At 37.3% G+C, this 14638-nt stretch overlaps 1 protein-coding gene across 1 annotated transcript in view; it reads right to left on the reverse strand.

Moving 5' to 3' along the window:
• Positions 1–14638, reverse strand: part of ATRNL1 (attractin-like 1) — a 705738-nt gene that overhangs the window by 609777 nt on the left and 81323 nt on the right. Inside the window, exon 8 of the mRNA XM_006879915.1 lies at positions 12614–12869. Coding sequence (XP_006879977.1) covers positions 12614–12869 — 256 coding nt within the window. The remainder of the gene's footprint in view (positions 1–12613; positions 12870–14638) is intronic.

The following is a 14638-nucleotide window of genomic DNA, read 5'->3' on the forward strand; positions in this document are numbered from 1 at the left end:
CTGTACTTGATTATATATGATTGTCACAGCTCATAAGGGACAGAGCTGAATACAACATGATTAAATTGTTATTGGAGGACATATTTCTTCTATTTTAAAAAAAATCTGAAATTATGGAATTGTTTTTTAAAAGGAAGACATTCAAGTTAAAAAATAAAATGGCAATCTCTACCTCCTAACAGAGCTGTTTTATAGATCTGTATTTCCAGATAGCAGTTTTATAAAAAGCAATATCCAATTTACACTTGAAATTCACCACAGAATTTCAAAAACATGCAACAGTAAATGCTGAAGAGAAATTCATATAAAGAATTACTACCCTTAATAGTGGGGGAAAATACTTTTTTTTAAAACATCACATTTAATGATTTTAAATCAAAGAGGAAAAGCTAACATAAAATGACACATTAATAATGACTTCTCAACTACACCTTCCAAATTCTGAAGCCATGAAAAATACTAAAGCAAAACATTATTATTATACTCACCTTGAGACTCACATTGAGATTCTTAGAAAGTTTATGAGGTATTGCTAACCTAAAGTGAAATAAATTTCCCTCAGGACTAACCTAGAAAAGCTTTATGGTCCAAGTTAGTAAAACCATCCACAATAATTCCCCTCTGAGATTTATAGATTCCCTAAAAGCCATAATTCTAAGTATAGCAAAAGGACAAATTGGTATTTCCTTCACTGTCACAGGAGGTCACAAGGTTTTTAAAAAAATCTTCAGTGCTAAGGTATCTTCTATATAACCTTATATGGAAAAACACATTGACTTCTTCTCATTTTTCTAATTCTTTTTTAACATGTGATTTAAAAATCATTTTAAAGGGACAAATGAGTTGCAAGAACAGTCAAATAATTCCCCTTTACTCTTGACCAAGATTTATCAGTTATTAACAGTTTGCCTTACTATTTTGTCATTGGCGCCCCTATACACACACAAACACAATTTTTTTCTTAATTTTATTGTAGCTATCATTCCTGTTTACCCCTAATTTTACGGAAGAGTATGTGTTTCTTTTTTGTTTTGTCTTGGGTTTTTGTTTTTAATGCAGTAAAACAAATTATAAGGGTTTACTAAGGTGATGCAAAGGGGGCATGGTTGATGGAAGACAGAGACAGGCCAAGAGTTAAAGAAAAAGGGGAAGAAAGGTCTGCATAGTCATGCATGGACTCAAACCTTTGGGCGGGCAGCCAGCAGAAAGAGAGATGAAGAGTATATATTTCTTAAAAAGTAAGGAATATCTATTTCTTTAAAATATTTCTGTTTATAGCTGAATAATATTCCATAGTATGGATATACCATATTTTATCCAATTGCTCAGGGACACGTAGGTTGTTACCACCATTAGGTTACTATGAAGAACCCTGAAATTAACATGGGTGTGAAAGTATTTGATTAGGCCTTTGCTTTCCAGATTTTGGGTATACACTTGCCTTAAACTGTTTCAATAGTCAAAATGTCTCAGTTTTTGTCCACAGGAGTATTCCTCAGTCAGATCATTTCATGTGCTTTTGATAAGATCCCATTATTTCCTTAAGATTTAACAAGAAATACCTGGCTCATCTTCTACTAACTTTTCTAGAAACAAAAACCTAAAGTAATAACTTTTTAAAAAAACCCTAAAATATTGTTTGAATTTTTTTTTTCATTCAGTCACACCCAGAGAAAGACTATCTGATCAAATAATGTGCTTAAAAGTTCAGTGTGATTACAATATTTATTATAAACAACTAGGTTCATGTGTATCAGTTGTTTTAGAAAGATTTCACCCTCCTTTCCTGTTAAGTTTTTAAAAATATTTAAACTATCAGTATGCTTCTAAAAGCCAAACTACTGAAAACTTATTTCAAAATAAATCAACTCACGGAAATGTAGCTCCACCCATTATCCTGGTCTACACCCTTGTCTATATATGCTTACCACTCTTAAAAGGAACCAACATTACTGTTCTCTGTTTTCTTTTTCCTGCATTCCTTTTGTTCAAATAAGCAGACATGAACTCCTTTTCATATTGCTCTTACTTTCTTACACAAACTGTGGTATATTACAAATACTACTTTGTATTTTACTGTATCACATAAGATAGCATGGACCTCACTCCATACGAACTTTAAAGAGATCTTCTGGTTTCTCTTATGATTGCATAAATAAACGAGCCCAGTTCTGATTTCATGGTAGCCCTGTCTTATTGTAAATCTTTATAGGAGGAAACTGCTCATCATTCTCTAATGGAGTGCTTAATGGATTCGAACTGTCAACCTACAGGCTGGCAGTCCAACACATATTGCACTATAGCACAGTACACTTCTATTCAAAGTATCACAGTTTATTTATATCTTATATTTTGACATTGAGCTGACTTCCAATTGATATTTGAATAAATAACAATTTGTATATTTTTAGGTATTATCTTCAGAATAAATTTCTAGAAATGGTACTGGTTTATATTTACTAAATACTAGGGCAGTTTTAAAATGTGGCCCCAATTCATCTAAACTCTCAAGAAGAGATCAATGTTCCCTCTCCTTAAATCTGGGCAGACTTGTGACTTCATCAAACAAGAGATCCCAGAATATTGAAGAGAGTACTGAGAAAGAGAAGTATAAAACACAATGTATACGAATGATAAAAATAATAATTAAAAAATAGTACAGAAGAAGTCGAGGCTATGTGACTTCAAGGCTAGGTCCTAAAGCTATGCAATGTCTGTTCTGTTTTCCTTTTTGTTTTCTTCTTGTTGTTGTTGTTGTTTTAAATGCTTGATATCTTAATATTTCATCAAAGCGACCTTCTTATCCACGCATTAGTTATCAGCCCCCAGAGGCAGCCCTTTCTACTTTCCCAAATAAAATTCTTTCTTCTGAATCCTGCTCACGTGATCTGCTTCTGTGAAAACCCAACCTAAGAGGGTTTCTTACCTCATTTCTTACCAATTCCCACTCTTTCCCCTCCTCCTTTTTGCAAGCAAAATTTCTTTAGCCTTTACTCTGCCCATTGTTTTCCAATCTCACAACTCTCATTCCTTCTTAAATCCATTCAAGTTTTCTCCCCAACATAGAAATCTGAGTTTGCCAGCATCACCAATGTTCCATGACAACTCATTACCAAGGCCAGTCACTGGGGCTCATCTTACATGATTCACAAGCAGCATTTGGCACAGATGCACTGTTGCTTCCTTGCTTTCTTCACTTGGCTTCTATACTCTTCCTTGCCCTCTTCTTTTATCACTGATACATCCTACAACTCACATCTTTCCTTCTCCTCTTTCTCCATGCCCATTCCCTTAGTGATCTCTCCCTGCAATCCCTCAAAGTATAAAAGAATATAAAGTACTCTTTGTATATCATTTACATTGTATTTTACAATATAAGTAGGCTACAGATTAAAGTATTCAGGAACATATACATTGTTTCTATGAAAACACTACTATGTACCAAACTTAAACATCCTCAGATTTTTGTATTGCAGAGAGTCCTGGGAGTAATTTCCTATGAATACTGAGTAATGAGTCATCAAAAGAACTCTTGAATTTCCATATGCAGCCCAGATCTCTCCTAGAACTCTAGACTCAAACACCCGTGTCTACTCGGCATTGCATATTGTTGTCTCACAGGTATCTCACATATATCATATCTAAAATGTACTTGTGATATTCAACCAACCTCCTTTTCAGATTTGGTTGAGAATCTTCTGTCAGCTAATGGCAATTGCATCTCTCCAACTGTTCAGACCAAAAGTCTGGAATCATGCCTAATGTCCCTTTTTCTCATATTCCACTTCCAAACTCTCAACAAATACTCTTGGGTCTACAGACAAACACAGTAAACAAGGTGACTAAACACAATCATCTCCATCATTCTTCAACCTGGATTCCTGCACTTCCTGACTTCCTTTGTTGCTTCTGCTCTTTCCTTCTTTCTTTCTTTTTTTTTTTAATTTTATACTGGTTTACTTGCAAAGTTCATAAACATCACTTTTCACACTGGATCTTTCTCCCTTCCTTTACCCACCCCTCTCCACCCATCAAATTGTACGACCCTATGATTAAAACCCCCCACCCTTACCCCCCTGCTCCCTGCTTCTCACCTTGGATCGTAGCACTCGTTCTACATGTAATGGTCTTATACAGTATTTGTCTTTATGAGATTGTGGGAATTTACTAAACATAATGCTCTCCAGTCCCTCCCAAGTTAGGTGATTATTTATAAAATCATTGCTCCTGCGCGCTGTGCTCTTTCCTTATTTTTCAACCTAGCAGCCAGAGTGGCTCAGTGAAAAATCATTTCATCGCTCCACTCAAAATATTTCAATATCTTTTTTTTTTTCATTTAAAGTAAAGGACAAACGTCGTGCAATGACTCATGAGGCCTTACATGATGCGATTCCATACTATCTATCGGGCTTCATCTCTTCCTAGACTCCTTACACTTTTACAAAACAAAACAAAACCCACTACTGCCAGGTCAATTCCAACTCCTAGTGCACCGAAAAGGCAAAATAGGGTTGTCCTATGGGTTTTTCAGAACAGCAGTCTTTATACCACAGACTGCCATGTCCATCTCCCCGGTGGGAAAGGCGGGTGGGCTCTTACCACTGATCTCTCAGCTAGCAGTCAAGCACTTAGACCCTGCATCACCAAGGCCCCCTTCCAGACCCCTTCCTCTTCCTTAAACATGCTCTTGCCTTTTGACCTTTGGCCTCACTGTTCCTCTTTCCAAAACACTCTCCTACAAAACACCCAGAGAGCAAACTCCTTCACTTCCTTTAACTTTTTATTCAAAATTCAACATCACATTGAAACCCATGTTGATCTTCCTCTTTTAAACGGTATCTACCTCCTACTCCGAGCACTCTCAATTCCCTTCCCAGGCCCTGTGTTTACTGCACTCTTCTTAAAAGGCATCAAATAATAATCACATGTATAATACCCAGTACTTACATCTGTCTCCTTCTTAGCTAGTTTATCAAAGGAAAGGATAAACACCCAAGATTGATATGTACCTAATATTGAAAAGTACCTTCTGGTGATATGCATTACTGCATATGTATGAAAAAGCAAATTAACTAAAACTTAAGCTCATATATAAACTACACGGTCAATGTAACTTTTCAAGGTATCCTAACAAAACACTCTAAAATATCTGCCTCATGAACCAGATTAAATAGTTATAGCCTCTGAGTGAGAATCTCAATGGTTAAAAAAAATACGTAGAATCTCATTTTTGAAACATTAATGTTTAATGAGCAAATGAAAATAAAGATCAGTTAATTGGATGATTTCTTTTTTCTACAAATCAAACCCACTGCTATTGAGTGGATTCCAACTCACAGCAATGTTAGAAGACAGGGCAGAATTGTCCAATATGATCTCGAAGAAGACTATCACATCATCGTCTAGTGAAATGCCTGGTGGGCACTTCTCAGTTAGCAAAAGAGTGACTCCTCTCTGCACCACCAGGGCTCTGTCTTTAATTCTAAATCAGATAACAAAAATCTCAAAGGAGATTCACAACCTGAGCACAGAAATAGTAATACCTCACTACTATTTGAAATCCTGTTGAGTTAAATAAATAAATGGTCATTTTGATATATGTTAGCTAGAACATTTGTCTCTTTTTTAAATTGCTACATAATGATGATCATGCATATTTAACCAAATGATATGTCAGAGTCAAGTTTTCTATAATAAAATATCCTATTTTCTTCTGTTACCCTGGTAGTTTCATCTTTCTTCTGCCTTTATTACAATGATGAATAAAGAAGTAATCCTTTTTTTAATACTAGCAAAATTTATTGTCTTTTTTCTCTAGAGGTTTTAAACATGTGAGCATACTGAAAGTAATCTATATTTTTCACACCAGATCTTTATCAAAACAAATCAGAAGAAGTCTGTACTCCGGCATCACATCATAGTAGTTCCCACCAAGAAACAAGTAAATTCTCTCTGTGAAGACAAAAATTCACAATGTAAACTAAGATGATAAATGATCCCACCCGTTACATGCAAAGCAACCTTTCTTAGCAAAGTATCATTCCCTGAAGTAGCACTTTCCTAAGGCAGTGAACTTAATTACACTGACAATATCTTTAAAGTACATTGAATCCATTCCTTCCTACTACTTTCTTAAGTACCTTTCCAAGTGAAAGTACTATTATCCTTGACATGTCATATTCTCAACATCTAAGAAGCAAATTCAAAATGCATTAGGAGTAAATAAGAAGTTAATTGTGCTAATAAGAACATTCTATGAAGAGGTGGTAGGTTTACTTTGTACTTTTTAAAAAAATTTTTAACTGTTCCAATCCACTTCTTGTCGTTATAAAAGGCATAAACTATGTGTTCTCGTTTGCATCTTACACTTGGTGGGCAGGAGCCATGATGCTAAATCAAAGGCACAAAGTCCAAATCCATCACCAGTTCCACTTGAGAAAAGATGAGCAATCTCCTCCCTGGTGATTCGCAGCCTCCGAAAACCCAATGGAAGGTCAGCTATGTAACAACTACCTTTATGTCTAAAAAGTAATATAGGTATCCTAACAAAAGTCAAACCAAAATGTCTCGTAGTTGAATTTATTTAGAAACAGCCATAAAGTAAAGCAAAAGAAACACTCTACAGAATTACTTTCTAAATTGCCAAAACTATACTTAAATTCTAGCATTTAGGAGTTCATGGCTACTCTAAGAGGCAGAAAAGAGTGATAGGGGCATCAGAGCCAAAACCCCAAGGACAGAATTCTCGAGAAACTAGGCCTCTAGAAGAAGACGCCCACTGCCGAAATCCAGCTCTTAGGGCCGATTCTGACTCACAGTAACCCTCCAGTGAGTGTCTGAGGCTGTAAATCTTTCTCCCCCAGAGTATCTGGTGGATTCAAACCTGCGATCCTTTGGTCGGGTCCCAATACATTACCCACTATGCTACTGGGGCTCCTTTATGACATCCACGTGTGTGTAATTCAGAGAGACACACACACATGCGCAGAAAGCTTGGAATGCTGAGCTTGTTCCCAGGGTGGATACTGGCATTCAGTGTGGGTCTGATGAATTGCTTCCACATGAAGCCAGTCTGCAAAGCCTGCACAAGGTGGGGTTCTGCTGATGTTTTATAAAGGTTTTCCTGTTTCTGCAAAACTAGTTTGGAAAAATCACCAAGGTAATAGACTGCCACACCCATAAGATAAGAGAGAAGGGGGGGGGAGATGAGAAAGAATAAAGAGCAAATCATGAAGAAGAGGGAGAATTAGATGATTCAAGCATCCAATTAAAAATCACAAGATAGAGAAACAGGAAGGATGGCCTTCTCAAAGGACAAATGGTGTGTAAAACCATCTTTTAGAAGACTAGACATCGGAGTGATTTAAACATGATGGCAGAAACATTCCAAATCTGGCAAAAGATGTGAACCTACACATGTAAGAAATTCCATAAACTTCAAGTAGGGTAAACCAAAGGAATCACAGCAGAACAAACAGACCAAATTATTAAAAACCAGGGACAGAGGATCTTAAAAGTAGTTAAAGAAAAATGACAGGAGTTCCAGTAAGATTGTTGTTGTTGTTATTGTTATGTGCCGTCGAGTCGCTTGCGACTCATAGTTGACCCTATGTACAACAGCCCTAAACTCTGCTCTGTCCTGTGCCAGTCGCACTGTCTCTGACACTCCCATTCCGATTACCCCAGTCACTGAATCAATCCACCTCATAGGGGGCATTCCCCTTCTGCGCTGTCCACCCACCCTACCAAGCATGATTGATTTTGTCTCAGAAACCAAGGCAGCCTGAAAGCAGTGGAAAAATAAACTCAAACTGTCATCCGAGTTTCCCAGACCTGATGAAAGGTGCCCAACAGTGAAATGAAGACAGTTCCTGACAGACAAATGCGAATGGAGTTTGTTCTCCCTGGACCAGCCATACCTTGTGAGTAGTTTGGACATCTTCCTTCAGTGTTTCTGATTCTTGACCTTATGCCACCTCCTGAAATGGTTCGATGTCAACCAATTCTTCTTGTTTCAGTTCCACTGTCTTTTCCTTACAACTTTTTGCTGTTTTTTGCACCGTTCAGTATTTGCCTGCAAAAATTTCTCCGTATATTTCAACTCAAGGCTTAAACTTTTTCATGGGTTCCTCCCTTTGAGAAATGCTGAACATATTGTTTTCCCAGCTCTTTGAATATTTCTTTATAATGCTTTACTTTGTCTTCTCAAGCTTCCCTTTGACATTTGCTCAGCTCTGTACATCATTTCTTCCACTTGCGTGAAGGCTCCTTAACATTTGAAAGCAAGTTTCAGAGTCATTTCTACATCCATTTTGATCTTTTTCTTTTTTTTAACTGTTTCTTTAATGATCTTTTGCTCTTTTCATGTATGATGTTCTTCCTTGGTCCTTGGTCATTATTGTTTTATACACAAAATTGATTTTGAGATGATCTCTACGTTCAGATGGGAATGCTCAAGGTTATACTTTGGCTTCTGTGGACTTACTGTCATCTTCTTCACATTCAACTTGGACGTGTATATGAGTAGTCAGTGGTCTTTTCCAAAGTCAACCTCTGGTCTTGTTCCAGCTAACGATAATGAGCTTCTTCATCCTCCTTCCACAGATGAATGCAATTTGATTCCTGTGTATTCTGTTCAACATGGTCCACATGGATACTCATTGTTTATGTGTTAAAGAAAAGGTATTTCCAATGACAGGTCATTGGTCTTACAAAATTCTATCATATGATCTCTATTTCTATTACCAAAACCTCATTTTCGAATTGCTGATCCTTCTTCATTTCCTAGTGTCATATCCTAATCACTTACTCCCAATGCATCTTTATAGTATATTTGATAAATGTCAAATAGACAAAGTCTGTAAAAATCTTACATTTCTTCATCTTGGGCATTAGTGTTAGAAATCATTTGAGAAGCTGAACTATAGGAAGAAGAATGTAACATCAAGATTGGAGGAAGACTCATCAACAACCTGGGTTATGCTGATGCTAAAACCTTGCTCGACAAATGTGAAGAGAGCCTTAAACTGCTGCAGATGATTAAAGACTATAGCCTTCAACTGAGATTACACTTCAATATCAAGGAAACAAAAATCTTCACCACTACACCAATAGACAAGACCATGATAGATGGATAAAAGACTGGAGTTGGCAATGTTTTCTTTTTGCTTGGATCCACAAACACCCAAGGAACCAGCAGTCAAGAAATCAAAAGACATATTGCATTGGGGAAATCCGCTGTCAAGGACTTTTCCAAAACACTGGAGAGCAAGAATCTCAGTTTAAAGACTAAGATGCACTTGATCCAATTCGTTGTCTTTTCAATTATTTACTATGCATTTGAAAGGTGCACAATGACTAATGTTGACAGAAGAATCGATGCCTTTAAATAGTAGTGTTGGAGAAGACTGCTGAATATCCCATGGACTTTCAAAAGAATGAACAAATATCTTTGGAGAAAGGGCACTCAGAGTGCGCCACAGAAGCAGAGGTGGTAAAATTTTGCATCCCTTACTTTGGGCATGTTGTTAGGGGAAGTTACACCTTTGAAAAAGACATCATGCTTAGAAGCTCAGCGAAGGAGAGGAAGACCATTAACAAGAAGGAGTGACATAATGGCTGTATCAATGGGCTCAAGTTTATCAGAGATAATGAGGATGGCACAGTATAGGACAAGGTTCAGGTCTGTTTTTCATTGCTATGACTCATAGTTAACTCAATGGCACTAACATATACATTTTAATAGTAGTGCTTGCTGAAACTGAGGAGGACCTGAAGCGCTTGCTGCAGAAGATCAAGGACTGCAGCCTCCTGAAGCTTAACATCAAGAAAACAAAGATTCTCACCACTGGGCCAATTCGCACCATCAGTATGGATGGTGAAGAGATGAGATAGTTAACAGTTTTAGTTTCTTGTCTCCACAATCAACACTCTTGGTAACAGCAGCCAGGAAATCAAGAGATGAATTGCATTGGGAAAGTCGGCTGTGAGGGACCTCACAAGAGTACCGAAGAGCAATGACGTCAGACTGGAGACTAAGGTGTGCCTGATCTGGGCTATAGTCTTCACAATTACGTGCTATGCATCAGAGAGTTGGACAATGAATAGGGTTGATAGAAAGAGAATTGATGCCTTTGAGCTGTGGTGCTGGAGAAGAGTGTAGAATATAGCATGGACTGCTAGGAGAACAAACAGGTTTGTCCTGGAGAGGGTGAAGCCAGAAGACTCTTTGAAGTCAAGGATTCTGAAGCTTCATCTGACATACTTTGGGCATGTTACAAGGAGGGACTGGTCCTTGGAGAGGGACATCATGTTTGGGAGAGTGGCGAAGGAGAGGAAGACCTTCGATGCGATGGATCGATTCTGTGACTGGAGCAGTGGGAATAAGTGTGTTTGAGACGGCGAGGTTGGTACAGGATAGAAGAGCATTTAGAGCTCTTGTACATAGGGTTGCTATGAGTCGCAAGTGACTCGATGGCACATAACAACAACAACACAACAATATTAACTGGTCTTTCTTGTAGACAGATGTATGAATATTACCCTATGGCTGACAAAAATGTACTTCAAGATAGATCTAGAAATAATTTTTTGCTTGTTGACAATGAATGCAATGTCATTCTTTTTTTTAATTTTTATTAGTTTTAATGAACATTTACAGAGATTTGGGGTTCTCATTCATTCATTGTTGCACTGTTTTCTCTACCCTCCTCCCCAGTTCGTTCTTCTTCCCCCGCCCCCAAATGTCTGTTAACTTTTTCATAGCAGACCATCAGATTCTCTAATTAAAATGACAATACTAGCATGTTCCTTTCATCAAAAGAATTTGATGTTTGTGTATTTTATGTCATTTTCAGCAACTTCCAAGTTACCAGGAAATCTATTTCATACACTCCATATTCCTATTATTATTACAATCTAACATGATCCTGTCAGCACAAGTTCTTAGCAATCATTTATATTTTCTTAATAAAATAGAAAGATTATGAGTGATAACAGGAAAAAAAGTGTTACAAGTTTGGGGAGAACAGAAAATGTATGAAATGGTCATCCTAGGAAGTTTGGAGAAGGACTGAACGGGTCTGATAGCAGCTCTAAATATTACCCAGGAGAATAATCAGAGATTGGCAATTAATAACTTAAAAATGCATAGGGTTAGAAGCATGGAAAAGAGAATGAAAGGAGCTTCAGGGAACTGAAAGCTCTCGGTAAGGTTAAAGAACTGTCAGATGCAGGTTGTAGAAAGAGTAATCTGAAAAGATGAGGAGTAATTAAATATTTAAAATAGAAATTATGGAACCCATTAGAGGGATGTAGTTACAAAATAAAATAGTATGAACATGGGAATGAATGGCATACATAAGATGAACCACCAGATATTTCTTTTTTCACCAGATATCTTTAAGAGAGATGAAGAAATTAAGATGCTAGATAGTCGAAGAAGCCTTTATGTGGTGGCTAAATGCAGAAAAATATTTGAGTGATATATTTCTGGGAAGAGTAACAGTGAGTGAGAAACTAAAGTCTTAAAAAAAAAATTAAAGAAAGATCTCCAAGGAGGACAAAACACTCAACCATGAAGTACTGGGTGGTTTACTCTCATGATACAAGATTCAGAGCCAGGTAACAACGTAGGAGGGCGTGGAACTGGCAATAACAAGCAAAGATCTCTATTCCTTTCACAGCCCAGCTGTCCCGGCATATGGGAGCATAAACAGCCATTATACGAAAGGACTGCAGTGCAAATAGTGGAGTATTGAGAAGGGGAATCTTCCACTGGGCACACAGGCGGTCTCTTGTTGCTTCTAATGGTGGTCAGCAAATGAGTTTTCTTATTAAAACTGAACAAGAACTCTAGCTAGTTCGAATATAATTGTCTATACAAAAAAGAACCAACATCTTGAGTTCATAACCAAAAATGATGTAAGTAAGCTACCATGTTATAGACAGCTATTTGCAGAAAAAATGAAAACCAACACAAAGGTTACATGTATTTAAGCATGTCATGCAGAATACTAAAATAGGAGAGAGAAAAAAAAGACCCAGACAAATAAAGGTTATCTAACAGTATAATTCACAGAGTCATATATTGATTTCTTAGGTACCTTCATATACCAGATAATTATCCCACTTAGAATCAGCAGGTTATTCTCAATAATTCTTATTTTGTAAGGGTAAATATCTATGTATTTGTATTGATAAAACAGTAAATAGATCTATATACTTATAGATAACTGCAGTAAGATCAAGAACAGAACTCTGAGAAATTTTTACATCCTGCCTTCTTAAAAAGGTTGAGTAATGTTTCAAAGACTTGGTTCAGAAGTAAAATCCAAGCACATAGCACCATCTACTGGAATTTCTTATATATAAAAACATCATGAATTCTAGAAAAATAGGACAGATGCCACAGATCATTCATTTCACCTAACTTGACCATGAAGACCTATCTAGAGATTAAGCAACAAAATCTAAAACATATTCGGAAGGTTTGCATTTAGAATTATTACCATCCACCCTATACTTCTGACCACATCATGTTGACTACATTCCCATAGAGATCTTATACAACAGAAAATAATCTCAACCAGTAACGAAGAGAAAAGCAACTCACAGATATGGTACTCCTGTATGCTGCTGGTGTAACCATATATTGCAGAATATCCAAATATTATGATCATGACGACATCTCTGCTATCCAGTTCCATAATATGTGCCGAGTGCCCCTCCACAGCGTATTGCTGCCCGTGCCCAAGAACAGTCGGGCTCTTGGTACTCCAGGACTGACTCGGAATGTTGAACACCCACAATTCATCCGAAACATTGCCATCATTTGTTTCGATTCTGCCTCCATACATAAAGATGTTTTCCTGGAAGTTAAAATATACATGTTAACAGACAAGCGAGAATAAAAATGCAATATACACATTAGAGTTTAGTAACTGTACAGCATGCACAATGAGGAATTCTTCTCAAGTACTGAGAGGTAATGCTGTCACATGCCAACAACAGACCAAATCCACGGTGATAAAAATTAGCTTCAAGATATTTTATTTAAAATATGTGCAACACATAACAGTGTCATTGTGACACTGATGTGCCATATGCGATAATGGTTATCCATGATGGACAGTGTTTGGTGGTGCTCCCAGATTAGAACAAGCTTGGAAGCAGGAGTGGCACCCACTTCTGAAATGGCTTGCCTCCAGAAACTCTATGAACAGTGCTCAGGCCTTTTGTTCATAGGGTAGCTATGAATCATCTAAGACTCGACGGCACCTAACAATAACAATATGTGCAACACATACCTTCTAATTCTATTTTTCATTACCTGCAGGAAGAGAACAGTGAAAGAATGCTAGGAGAATGGAAAACAGAATAAGCTACTTAAGAACTTGAAATCCAAATAATGCTAATCAGCACCTCATTCTGCTGCTTTTACATGTAAGGAGCAAACTATTCTTAGTTTTAGAAAGATCACCCTTAAGTTTTAAATTTGTTTCCATCTGAGCCCCTGGTTATTATACGTGAATTTTGCATCTATTGCTTTATGCCATTCTTACTATATGGGCCAAATTCTTTCACTCCAAAAAGGTAGACAACGTGGGTGCATCATGGGTAGTATATTTTTAATACTATTTTTTATGGCAGTATGTTGTTGTTGTTGTTGTTGTTGTTATGTGCTGTCAAGTCACCTGCAACTCATAGCAACCCTATGTACAACAGACCTAAACCTTGCTCTATCCTGTGCCAATCTTACTGTCTGACACACCTACACCCATTACCCCAGTCGCTGAATCAATCCACCTCATAGAGGGTCTTCCTCTCCTGCGCTGTCCCTCCACCCTTCCAAGCATGCTGTCCTTCTCCAAGGACTGGTCCCTCCTTGCAACATGTCCAAAATATATCAGAAGAAGCTTCAGAATCCTTACCTCCAGGAACAACATGGTTTCACCCTCTCCAGGATAAACCTGTTCATTTTCTTAGCAGTCCATGGTATATTCAACACTCTTCTCCAACACCAGAACTCAAAGGCATCACTTCTCCTTCTATCCTCCCTAGTCATTTTCCAACTCTGGTAAATCTATATAATATTTATATATCATGGAAATAACTTCAGTCACATATGACTGAAATTACTGATAAATAAACAATATAAATTATTACTATTTACCTAAACTAAAAAGCAAACTTTCTCAACCTGGCAAAGGAAAATCCAAAATCAAAAGAAATCCAGCATGATGTATTTTTCCAAGGACCAAGCCCTCCTCACAAAGGAGACAAAGTCTCACCATCCTTGCCTTAAAGAAGCACCTGGTTGGACGTCCTCTCAGAAAGGGTTGTTTGTTCATTTAGTAGGTCATGGGATATTCACTACTCTTCTCCAACACTACCACTTAAATTAAGACATCAATTCTTCCATTCACCGTCCTTGTTCATTGTCCAACTTTCATATGCAAAAGAAGCAAGTGAAAATACCATGGCTCGCAACAGGTGTGCCTTAGTCTTTAATGTAACATCCTTGCACTTTGGCACATTGAAGAAGTCCTTGACAGAAGACTGTCCCAATGTAACACGCCCTCTGGTTTCCTGAATGATCTTAACATGAGTATTGAGTGTGAATTCAAGTAAAATGAAA

Source organism: Elephantulus edwardii, unplaced genomic scaffold, assembly GCF_000299155.1.
Source record: "Elephantulus edwardii isolate Elephantulus edwardi_28Jun2011 unplaced genomic scaffold, EleEdw1.0 scaffold00006, whole genome shotgun sequence".
NCBI classification, from domain to species: Eukaryota; Metazoa; Chordata; class Mammalia; order Macroscelidea; family Macroscelididae; genus Elephantulus; species Elephantulus edwardii.